This window comes from Triplophysa rosa, linkage group LG21 (genome assembly GCF_024868665.1).
Source record: "Triplophysa rosa linkage group LG21, Trosa_1v2, whole genome shotgun sequence".
Lineage (NCBI taxonomy): Eukaryota > Metazoa > Chordata > Actinopteri > Cypriniformes > Nemacheilidae > Triplophysa > Triplophysa rosa.
In genome coordinates, this window is record NC_079910.1 from 439,831 (window position 1) to 452,613 (window position 12,783).

Here is a 12,783-nt window from a genome sequence, read left to right on the forward strand (position 1 = left end):
TTTAGGATGTAAATCGGCGCTATTAAGAATTGTGTAATTTCACCTGTAAGCTTTTCAGATCATGGGTTAATCAGATGTCATATTTTTATTGTTAATATCAAGCCAAAAAGTGCTTGTTGGCATTTTAATATTGGGTTATTGCAAGATAAGTTTTTTCGGGAAGTTTTTATTTATTTTTGGAATAATTTTAAGAACAAGAAGTCTCTGTTTACTTCTTTGCAGTTATGGTGGGAATATGGAAAGGTGGAAATACAGCAACTGTGCCGTATGTATACTCTCAATAGTTCTAGAGACACTTCTCAGTTATTAGAGGCTTTGGAAAAAGAAATTGTAGATTTACAAAATTTATCGGACTCTACAGGCGATCATGAATGCTGTAAAAGGTTAAGGGGAAAAAAAGGCTTTGGATGATATGTTGGGGTTTAAGGCACAGGGTGCACTGGTACGTTCACGCTTTCAAAATGTGACGCACATGGATGGGCCGACCAAATATTTTTTTGGACTTGAAAAGAAAAATGGTCAAAGAAGAATTATACATTCCTTGTTATCTGAATCTGGTACAGAACTTACAAATGTGGAGGAAATTCGGAAAAGAGCTGTGAATTTTTACTTGGAGTTGTACAAGAGTGAATATGTGGAGGTCAGTGGAATTGCCAGAGAGTTTTATGTAGGTCTGCCTAAAGTTCCGGATAAAGATAATGAGGAACTGGAAAAACCTTTGACTAAAGGTGAACTGTTTGTTGCCCTGAACAGTATGGAGTGTGGTAGGGCCCCAGGGATAGATGGTATTCCTGTGAAGCTTTACAAGACATTCTGGGATGTTTTAGGGGATGACTTGCTAGCAGTACTCAACGACAGTATGACAGAAGGGTCATTGCCTACGAGCTGCAGGAGAGCAGTCATTACGCTTTTACCGAAGAAAGGTGACCTAAGAGACACTCTTGTGCTCCGATTTGAAGATTTTGTCCAAGACTTTGGCTATTAGATTAAGAGAAGTGATTGGTCGGGTCATTCATGTAGACACCTAATAGATCTATTTTTGACAATGTTCATTTGATCAGAGATATTCTAGACATCTCTAGATCTTTAGACTTGAATTGTGGTCTTATTTCGTTAAGAGAATTTGACGTTAAGAGAATTTGGATTCAATCCAAAGTTTATTGAAATGATTAAGGTCTTGTATGGAAATATTGAGAGTATACTTAAAATTAATGGAGGGTTGAGTACTCCTTTCAAAGTTACGAGAGGTATAAGGCAAGGGTGTGCTTTGTCAGGCATGTTATGCTTTGTCTATTGAACCCTTGTTACTAAGAATTAGAGCAAATATTGATGGATGGAGTATATACCAAATTCTGAGGTCAAGGTCAAGTTGTCAGCTTATGCTAATGACATTATTGTTATGGTTAAAAAACAAGAAGAAATAAACATTTTGCAGAGAATAATCAATGATTTTGGAAAAATGTCTTCAACAAAGGTAAACTGGTTAAAAAGTATGGCTATAGTGTGTGGGCGGGGGGAGAGAAGATACCTTCCTAAGCTTCCTGCTGGACTTGAATGGAAGAAAGGAGGTTTTAAATATTTGGGTGTATTTCTTGGAGATGATTCAGTACAGCAAAAAAACTGGGAGGGTGTCCTGGAGAAGACAAAAGGAAAATTAGAAAAATGGAAATGGCTTTGGACAAAAATGTCATTTAGAGGACGAGTTATAGTTATCAATAATTTGGTGGCCTCAACATTCTGGCATCGGCTAGCATGTATTGAACCCCCAAATGGACTCCTTGCAAAACTGCAGACAATCATAGTGGATTTCTTTTGGACGGAGTTTCATTGGGTACCGCAGAGCATTCTATATCTTCCTAAAGAAGAAGGGGGCCAAGGACTAATACATCTGGCTAGCAGGAGAGCAACTTTTTGTCTACAATTTATTCAAAGACTCTTGATGGGACCTAAAGATCTTGTGTGGAAGGATGTTGCTAATTTCATTTTAAGTCAAGCTGGAAATTTGGGACTTGAATCTTCTTTATTTCTTGTGGACACTTGTAAGATTCAATTAAATGGACTGACTCTATTTTACAAAGGTGTTTTTAAAGTTTGGAGTCTGTTTGAAAAAAAGAGAGGAGTTTCTGAATGTTCTTTATTTGGGTTATTAGAAGAGCCTATTGTTTATGGGGCAAGATTGGATATTACTTCTGAAGTGGCATTGGGGTTTGAAAATATGTTACGTATGTCAAAGAATGTTAAATTATATAATCTAATAACTGCTGGTGGGCCTGACTTGGATCATTTGAATAAGGTGGCCTCAGTTTTGGGTCTAAAATCAATAAGACTAGTTGAAAAAATTTTGGAATTGGTGAAACAGAAACTTACTGTACAAGAAAAGTCTCTCATTTTGAGTTTTTGTAAAGGAAATTTGCATCCAAATAAGAACGATCCTTTCCTGGGGGTTTGTATCACTCCTAATTTTGGAGGTTGTGGGGGATCGTTGTTGGGTGCTTCTTGTTTAGAAGATTTAAATTTTTTTGAGGTTGACAGGAAGAAATTGTATAGAAGCTGTGTTAAAGTTTTGAATAAGAACACCTTAAAGGATAGAGTGGATACTGTTTGGAGGGAAAAGTTGCATTTGAATGATGATGTTAATCCGGTATGGAGGGTTTTTTATAAACCTCCTTTAGAAAAAATAATATGGAATGTACAAGATTGTGCGATTTATTTGTTTTTTTGGGTTTGTTGTTTAGCAAGTTCAACGTACTGTTTAATATTCAGAGTTGTATTATTGCGTATCAGCACAAATCAGAAAATGGAATGAAATGGCAATTATTAAATTTTATTATAGGTGACGCAAAAATGGCAATTTATATAACTAGAAGAAATAAAATTGATATACATATATATTTTTTTGTTTGTTTGTTTATTGGAGGTGTGTTGATTTGATGTTAATTGTAAATTAAATGGATTTTAAAATTCAAAAATTCTCTCTCTCTCTGCAGGTGTAATCTTGATTTGTTAAACTCAGATTTTCTGGAGCAGTTGGAGCGTTTCATCCCGTCTGATTACGAGCTGAAGCTGATTCAGAATTTTGAACGTGAGGGACGGTCCCTGGCGGAGCTGTCGGAGGAAGACAGATTCATGGTGGCTTTCAGTAAAATCCCACGTCTCTCGCAGAGAATCAGCACAATGACATTCATGGGCAGTTTCAGCGAGAGCATCCAGCTTCTACAGCCGGTGAGTATGTACAGTACACATCCCCATCACTTCCCAATGGATACAATAACTTTTCTCTTTTGTTTGGTTCTTCAAATATTTCACAGCAATTAAATGCAATTCTCGCTGCATCCATGTCCATCAAATCCTCCAGCAAACTGAAGAAGATTCTAGAGGTAAAGAAATCTGTGACTTGACTTACATTTAACTACATACTGACAAAAAGAAAACATCTTTTCTCTAGATCATTCTTGCATTCGGGAATTACATGAACAGTGGGAAAAGAGGCTCAGCATATGGATTTCGACTCCAAAGTCTTGACCTGGTATTCGATTTGGATAATGCATTAGATCACGGAGTAGATATCGTGTAAAATAAGTGCCGTTGATATAGTTTCACATTTGTGCAGCTTTTGGACATGAAATCCACAGATCGAAAACAGACGCTGCTGCACTTCATCATCAGCATCATACAAGAGAAATATCCACAGCTGCAGAACTTTCACACTGAGCTGCACTTTCTGGACAAAGCGGCACTCGGTGAGTAGACCTCAGAATCTGCCATTCTTTACCCTTCCCTTAAAGCAGCTGTGATCCGCTGATAAAAGCCCACTCACGTAGACTAACCCGAGTGCTTCTCTTAGTGTCTCTGGACAGCATCATTGCAGACGTGCGCTCGCTTGAGAAGGGAATGGAGATGGTGCGGAAGGAGTTCCAACAACACAAAGACAGCGTTGTTCTCGCGGACTTTCTGTCCAAAAACGGGAGTGTGCTGGACAGTGTGCTCAAAGACAGCAAAACAGCTCAGGTGCAGAACTTGAAGGATTTGTTTTTCAAATGAAAAGACTCAACAGATGAATAAGACGTCCTATACTTTAGTGAACGCAGGTACACCAGCATTACTGATGTCTGTCCGTCCCTGTGCAGGAGGTGTATCACTCAGCTGTGGAATATTTGGGGGAGAATCCCAAAGCCACGCCCCCTTCTGCGTTCTTTCCTGTTTTTGCGAGGTTCATCAAAGCCTATAAGGTAATATCATAACAGTGTACATCAAAGTGAATATTAGAAATAATAAACCAAATAAATCTACTTCCTGATAAATACTGAGATTAGAACCATGACGATGGTAACCCAGTTACTTTGAGGGAACTTGTAGAAAACGTTGCCCAAAGTTATCAAAAAACCTTCTTGCAGTAATGTTTAAACAGCATTTCATCATCATGCTATAAACATTATTCTTACATTGTTTGGTGAATGTGTACAAACATTTAGAAATAATATTTTAATAGGAATGTTAGCAAAACGTTTTTGGCACATATTTTTGTTAGCCGAGTGTAAATTAGTGTAATCCAAGTATGCAAATTGAGACGTGTTGATGTCTAGATTCTTTGAATCACTTGATAGCAGCAAATAAACCCAATAAATAATAAACGGTGTATAAATGTCACGTGTGAATCTCGTGACACCTAACGCATCACACATTGGTTTTATTTCAGTTTAGTTCCATTAATCATTATGATTGGATGCACGAACCTCACAAAACAAATAAGAACTTCTGGATCTAATCGTTTCTCTCTCTCTCTTTCTCTCTCCGTGTTCCTGAAGCTGGCCGAACAAGAAAACACGCAGCGGAAGAAGCATTTCTCTGAGAATGAGGACAGCGCAGACTTCGCCGTCTCTGAGCCTCCCATGATCATGTCTGTGACTCATAAGGTAAGGAGCCAGAACATGAAAGACGGGAAGTCAAATGGAAACAGTTCATGGAAACAGTTTGTTCATGTGAGCAGGTGCCCATGTTGCCGCGGTTACCGCAGATGGATCTGATTGCGGAGCTGAAGCGCAGGCAGGTGTCGCCTCTCGTTCGAGAGGGCAAAGATGGAGCCATCGAAGACATCATCACAGGTTAGTCTGGGGTCAAAGGTCAAACGGCTGCCTCTGCATACCGCCCATCGAAAACAGCATGTGAGATTAGGATTAGTGTGCCATACCACAATATAGAGATTATTAATCATGTATTTAAAGACAGTATATTAAAGACAGTATGCCAAAAGTGTGAAAGTGTGCATGTGTGTACAGAAAAGAAGAAACCGTAAACAAATTAAATAATTGAAAATGAAACGATTGCAGATTAAAAGTATAAATTTAAATAATCTACAAATTTAGATAGATGCTAAAGATGACGTACTGTAAGAGCAAACATCATCTGACCTTTTAGAGCATCTCAGTACTGGCATACTATCTTACATACTCAAAACAATCAGTAGTTGAAGTGTAAAGTGTAGGATGCAGCTTTCCTCTGTCTTCTCCATCTCTCCAGGCATCTCTATCTGTTTGTTCTGCTATCTGTTTAACCTTCTAAAACTTTCTGCAACTTGTCTTGGCCCTAAACTCTGATATTAGGGTCCTTCCAGTTTTGAATAGGTTCTTTGCTGCTTGTAAATGATGTCTTTACTATTAAAAAGCTCTTTCGACTTTGTGTGTGTGCGTGTGCGTGTGTGTGTGTGTGCGTGTGTGTGCGTGTGTGTGCGCGCGCGCGCGTGTGTGTGTGTGTAGATTTGAGGAACCAGCCGTATATCCGAGCAGATGGAGGCAGACGAAGCGCCAAATGGAAAGCAGCTCAGCAGCTTCCCGTGTCCTCAGATATCTCCCTGTAACACACACGCATGCCTGAAAGAACTCCATGAGGAACAAGAAAGCCAAAAAAACTGTTTACAAGAAATATTTAAACTTCAGATTTAATATGAACTTTAAATTAAAGGCGGGGTGTCCGATTTCTCTTAGTCGTTGTTGATGTTCAAATCACCCAAACAGACAGCGCTCGGCTCGACTAATGTCCGTCGTGTGCACCTTTCTGCTGATTGGCTACAAGGTTGTTTTGGTACTCGGCCCGACTTTGTCTAAACAAGCGCAATTTGGAAATTGGACACCCCGCCTTTAAGTTGTATAAAGAATCAATTCACGATTTATTCTACATGTAGCAGTTCACACACTTATCAATTCCACCCCAAAATCACAAAGAAAATATTTTGAATAAATGAAAATTACACTTCGAAATGACAATCAAGCAAATATGACCATTTTGAAATAATGTTTCTTTAAATTTTGGGGCGAAGCATGACCCCAGATTGTTTTATAAACTTCATCATTTTCCACCACAGCTTTGCTCCTTACTGTAAATGTATAGCAGTAGCTTATACATGTATATGTATTTTTCATACAAATCCATCACTGTTTCTTTCTACATACATTTGACATAATAAAGATTTTATACTGGACGACTGGCGCAAATCAATAAAATCACAAATCAAAGTCTTGAAATGAATATTACTGGAGGAATAATGTGGAAGTCATATGTAGAAGATACTCACTTTAATAGTCACAAAACACCACAAGGACATTCAAAACCAACAGTCTCTTGTACATACAGAACCAGACGAGGTTTTATCAACATGAATACAACTTCTGCATTATAACATTTCCATAGAGATATATTTCTATTGGTTGACATTGCATTCGCACTTGTATCGTTACGGTTTGATCACAAGAATTTGTCAATAGATAGATGGATATATACATTCTATCTGTTGCATTAATGAAAAGTGTTGTTGTTTAATCTACTGGCCGGCGCCAAAGAGGTTTGGAATGGTTGAATGGTTCGTTATAGATTAGAGACAACAGTGAAAAGGATCTGATCTACTTATATAGAACTCTATTTCTTAAAAAAATGTTTCTCTTTTTAAATACAGAAAGCCATCTATCTTACACACGTCAACAAAACGCACAGAGAGAAGATTCTGCATGCGCACTTCAAGATCTCTGCATGCAGTTCAGAACTCTCGTGACATAGTTCAAATAAAAAAGATGACCAAAAATACCTTAAATGAACATATCCATGATACAGTTTATATACAGGTACACAGATACACCGTTGTTTTGTACATATAGTTACAGTATGTTAACACAGCATGTGACGCTCAGAGAGTTTGGGTTCCTTTTCCATATCAAGTCACAAAGAAAAACATGAGGTATGTACCAGGCTTCTGATGGACACCACCACCTTTTTTATACAATAACATACAACCTCTTTCGCTTAAAGTGAGGAAGGACGATGGCAGTGGAGCCGTTGTGTACAATATAAACCCTTGGCGTTCATTACCAGAAAGCAGTTTGGTTCAGCATCAGCTGCTCTCTCACCTTCAGGTCAGCGACACAAAGTGCTTCACGTGTATGTTTGCACGTATGATGAAACGTGCCGTAAAATGGAGTAAATTGACATTCACGCTTCACGCTTCAGATTGCACTGGGGGAAACACAGGTCTTTTGATGCATATAGATTCCCGAGTATCGTTTGGAGATGAATTTGGATAAGGCATGTACCCCACGTCAATTTAGTCACACAATTCTAACATTCTCTTTCTTTTGCGTATAAAAATACAAAAGCTAATCTTATAAAAATCTATTTTATACTTGATCTTGAATTTCTTGTCAATTGAGATTTTCACTCGTCACGTATAGTGTGTGTGTTTACTGTTTTTAGTTGTGCTACGACTCTAGAATTGCAGAAAGTCTAGACAATTATTTCTACACAATTAGCAACTCATCTCAGCATTATCGTACCGTTTGAGCTTCCATTTGACATTTCTTGCTTAGTGTAGAGAAACGGATCCGTAACCATCCGAGCAGCTTCTCTAAGAGATTCACATTCCTACCTTCTGTACTGTCACATACATTGTGCTTTAGTCGTGGACATCCGTGTGGGATTTTAGAGTTCTCCTGGATTCCCAGGGTCATCGCCGCCACGCACCTTGAACAGGGTCAGATGTCGGGGTAAAAGGGGCATGTGGGGACACAGAGGGCAGAACTCAAGAGGCGGATGGTCAACATGCCAGTTTCAACAACATTTATTGGACCATTTGAGGCAGAAAGGTAAAGTGGATGGTTGTCATGAACGATGTCTTCTTGTGTTAGAATAAAGAGGTTACCATTGTTTTTATTCATACATCCTAAACAAACTTACATTCCCATTGTTTCAGAATTCCATTCAACCCAGTTAAAAATACTTGGAAGGGAAGAATGTTATGTTTCTCGTACTGTAAGAGTTTACCAGAGACTGATGCCGGCCATATTTATGGTACTGTATATACTGTAGATAACCTCGGCGTAAGGTCAGGAGAGGGTTGACTGAGGACCAGATACAAGCAAGTTAGGACAGGTCGGTGGATAAAAGAGAGAAAAACAAAGATCAAATCAATACTTCCAATGAAATCTTTCTGTTGTGGTGATTGAAAGTTTCAACTAATGCTCCTGAATACATTAAGCAACGCATAGATTTAGAGGGAACAGTATTTTTTGACTTTGGTAGCCCTCATTTTATCGTACCTATAATAGTCACAAGGGGGCAGTGTTTCTTCATTTTTTAGTGACAGTAGTTAGTAGTACATGTATGACGTTTAGTGTCACCTAAAAATAATAAAAAAACAAGATTACAAGCTTAAAGTCGTATGATTTTAAATAAAGTCAAATTAGGGGAATAAATCAGAAGCAACACAAGAATAAACTCTTGATTTTTTTAGAATTAAAAATACAAGATGTTGTAACGTCAGACCAAATATGACATATTGCCACGACTTCATTCTCGTAATTTTGACTTTTCTCAAAACACAACGACTTTAATTTTGCAATGTACATTTATTATTAACATTATGTATTACGTAGATAATGTTAACAGTATGTTTTTTTTTATGTATTAGCTACGTGACACTAAAACGCGGTCGTAGCCTACAGACAAAAAAGGGGACATATGTTATATATGATTATTCCTTTAACAACAGAAAAGTAGAATTCAGACTACATATTCTTTCTATTAACACTGTGACTTTGAGTACAAGCTGATGTGGACAAGTTTGATTTAAAGTTGTCTTGTGAAGGGCACAACATTAAAGAGCCAATGAAAGCACGCGTCACACTCGGTAGCCCCGCCCACAGTGAACCTCACTGACTGAAAACTATCAGTGCATTGGATATGAATAGGCTGTTTTTGTACTGCAGCACTTTCACGTTCAACAAATAACTTGTCGTGTGGCATTATAAGGACACAAAGTGGCATGTGTTGTGTAACAGCGTTTCATTAACAAGCTCTATTAGCAGCATTTCTTTCTTTCACCTCATGATGAATTGACAGTCAGGTTAGTTTTTCCCTGATAAAGTCATTATTTGCAGAAGAAGCTTTGGATACCCGTCTCCCACAGATCAAGAAGCTGAGAACAGCAGACGGAATCATTTTTCCCCACGGCTGCTTCTTACAGTGTTCATTTACTTCACCTTATTAAACATCGACAGCGACGTCTTGGGAAACCCTCAAGATACAAACAAAATGACACGTCCACTCACTATTCACATCGTCCTTGGCACTCGGGGGCCAACAAACAGTTTGACCTTTTCAGAAGAAATAATCCCTTTAAAGGGAATCTTCACGGAGCCGCTGCTCGATGCGCCAAACTGTCCCGATGACAGATTCATGCCACAGACCTCACATTAAGCCCGTCTGACTCGACGGCTTGCCAAATTATCCACATCTTTGCCTGGGAACAAAGCCGGAGCGGTTCGACACGGACTGATGACCGGGAAACCGTCTCCTGTTGTGGTTCAGACCGCAGACTCAGTGCACTAGAAACCAAAACTGTCTCTGATCAAGACAACTATCTGGAGGTACGCAATCCAGGGACCAAAACCAGAAGGGTTGTGGTATAAAACATGCAACGTGTTGGAGAACAAAAACAGAGATAAAAGTCCCTGTTTCCTGTGGCCTTAACAAATTGCTCTCTGGTTTAAAGGGGTGATATGACACGGCTGAAAGGAATATTATGGTTTGTTTTAGATGTGATGTAATGTGTCTACAGGATTTAAGGTTAAAAACGCATGTTTGTAACTCCTCTTTGCTCCGCCTCTCTGAAAGATTTTAAATAAAGCTCATGGCTCTGAAAAGCGAGGTGTGCTGTGATTGGCCAGTTCACCAGTGTGTAGTGATTGGTGGAATACTGCAAGCGTGTGAGGGAAATGTAACGCCTCTGACCATATCTGGAACATCAGGTTCCTCTTCAATTGTACTGACAGGTACGCCCACCTTACTTGCGTCTACATTTGGGCGGTCTTAGTCAAATCAGACCACCAACTGACGTAGATTTGTGGGGGTGTGGCTACACGAGGTGTTTCAGGCAGGTCTGGGTGAGCGTTCGCTTTTACATAGAATGACTCTTGTGTTCCCACACTTTCATTTCTGCAATTTTACACGTCTAATACACGCATGAGCAACGTATAACACACCAGAGACACAGAACAACACGTGTTCACGCCATATGACCCCTTTAACAAAAGTATTAAAAGTGTTCGGTGAATCTATAGATATCTATATTCCTATAAATACATATATTTCTATTATATGTCATATTCCAATCTATAGGAATATAATGCAAAGTACAGTATGTCTTGGCAATATTTTTGTAGTATGGATACTGTACACATCATTTATTGTATGCACGGATTACTATGCACACTGCATGGACATTACATCCTTTAAAAGGATACAAAGTGTAGTGAATAAATCACAAGCTTCGTCAGATGTTTTTCTTCTGAGATTGAAGAAATATTTTTTACAGAAATGGATTAAAATGCAAAAGGATGCTTACAGTGGGTTTAGTTTCCCTCACCGCCGGGAATCTGAGGAGACGCTAAAGTGCAGAATGATGGCAGAATCCTTTGATCTGTTTGGAGAAATGTATGATTCGAATGCTTATATCTTGTCGATGTCTAACATTGCCATGACTTCATGTGGACCTTAAAAATTGTGTCAGGATTCAGGAATCACATACTCTGCCTGCCCGCCTCTTGTGGTTGCCACGGTGATTGTCCATTAAACTCTCACACGGACTACAATCTACCCAGACCGCACGATGATTGATTGACAGATGAAACTCCTCACAACATCTCTCTTTCTGTCTACTGCCTTCCATTACTTTAAAAAAAATAAAAGGTGAAAACGAAACTGTCATTTACTAAACCTCATTCTGTTTAAAGCAAAGCCAAACAGCCAAACACACATCATTTAAGTAATAGGTATTCTGGAACCCATGTGAGAAACAAACTGAAAGTGAAATCATCGTTCACTGAACATGTTGGCCAACGTCCACTGCTCATAAATCTCATTTTGTGTTGAAACTGAATGACACACAGTAAGGCTCAGTATATATTTGAACACAATGCGCTTTTTTCTTATTCATTTTCACAGTGAAATAACAGAAAGATGGATAACCCTGCAGGAGGGAGAGAGACCAGAGGACGAAAAGATAGAGAGAGAATTACAGGAACCTGTAGACTCTTTTTCTCTTTCTCCCTTTCTTTCCACCCAAATGTTCCTTCTCTCTCTTCTCTTTCATTTGGGATATATTTAGGGAATGCTGTCTGGCCTGATGAGACTGTACAGCACTGCATTGTTTCCTCTTCTTGTTCCGTCGCTTGTGTGCATTATTCAGTGTTTAGTTTCTCTGCCATCAGTGTCACCAGATGAGTTACTAAAAGAATATTTTCATGCTAGTTTAAAAGACTATGCCATTGGTCTGGCAAACAGAATATAAAAATAGCCCCGCCCAGCCCACTCTTCTAACTGTGAAGAAATGACACACCTGAATGTTTTTCATAACATTAATATACAGCCGCAGAAAAAATGAAGAGACTACTTCAAAATGATCCGTTTGTCTGCATTTACTATTTAAAATGATCATTTTTTGTTTCTTTCTGTTTACTTGTGACGACATTTCTCTTAAAATCCAAATGAAAATATCGTATTTTGTTTGAATTTATTCACAGAAATTTAAAAAACAAAAAATATGCAATGTTTGCAGATCTTGAAAACTGCAAATAAACGTTAATATTCCTGTTTCAGCAACACATGACTAATGTTGAACATATCATCACTGTCCTTTCAAAACCTCGGATGTCCAAATTCAGTTTTTCAGAAGATGCAAAAAAACACTGTACTTTTTCAATGATTGCATACTGTGTTGTCAACGTTGACGAGCACTTTTTAATTCTTGTTATTAGTTAGATATTTGCACAAGAAATAAAAATCAGGAGATATGGAGATACAAGGTTTCAGAAGGACAGCGGAGATATATTCATTTTAAGAAGTATATGATGGAATGCAGAAATGATGATTAAAGGCAAAACTGAAGTGATCTCTTATCCTTTCTGTGGCTGTATTTCTATCTATCTATCTATCTATCCGTGTTATTTTTTCTCAGGTCAGTCCCTGAGGTTTGGCAGAACTGAGCAGGATTCAAAGTTCATATCTAATTTCCAATTCCTTCTGATGTCTGACCGAATGTTCGAACGCCTTGAAACAGTAATATTATCAAAATGCCAAGGTCAGTTTCTAGATCACATATGGCACATCATCTACACCTGATGTGTCATACATACAGTACAGAGAATAGCAGAAGTTTTCTTGGTAACACTTTACTCAAAGCATCGACTGTATGTGTGATGCTTTATAAAAGTCGTTTTAATGTATTAATTATGCCTTGTAATG

General features: G+C 38.4%; 1 protein-coding gene across 1 annotated transcript; it reads left to right on the plus strand.

The window, feature by feature from the left end:
* The first annotated feature begins 367 nt into the window (after nt 1-367).
* Nucleotides 368-12,525, plus strand: LOC130545273 (formin-like protein 1). Its single transcript, XM_057319704.1, has 11 exons — nt 368-383; nt 564-735; nt 2,961-3,222; nt 3,309-3,377; nt 3,446-3,526; nt 3,611-3,740; nt 3,845-4,008; nt 4,128-4,229; nt 4,806-4,913; nt 4,988-5,102; nt 5,754-12,525. Exons 1-11 carry the CDS (start codon nt 368-370, stop codon nt 5,852-5,854), a joined length of 1,320 nt encoding a protein of 439 aa, XP_057175687.1. The 3' UTR covers nt 5,855-12,525.
* The last annotated feature ends 258 nt before the right edge of the window (nt 12,526-12,783 follow it).

Bases quoted from the DNA above. Each gene is read 5' to 3' on its own strand.
- LOC130545273 (XM_057319704.1), top strand. The intron at 736-2,960 runs GTTTGTTGCCCT...ATGGATTTTAAA, and splicing joins CCTTTGACTAAAGGTGAACT to ATTCAAAAATTCTCTCTCTC. The intron at 3,378-3,445 runs GTAAAGAAATCT...TCTTTTCTCTAG, and splicing joins AACTGAAGAAGATTCTAGAG to ATCATTCTTGCATTCGGGAA.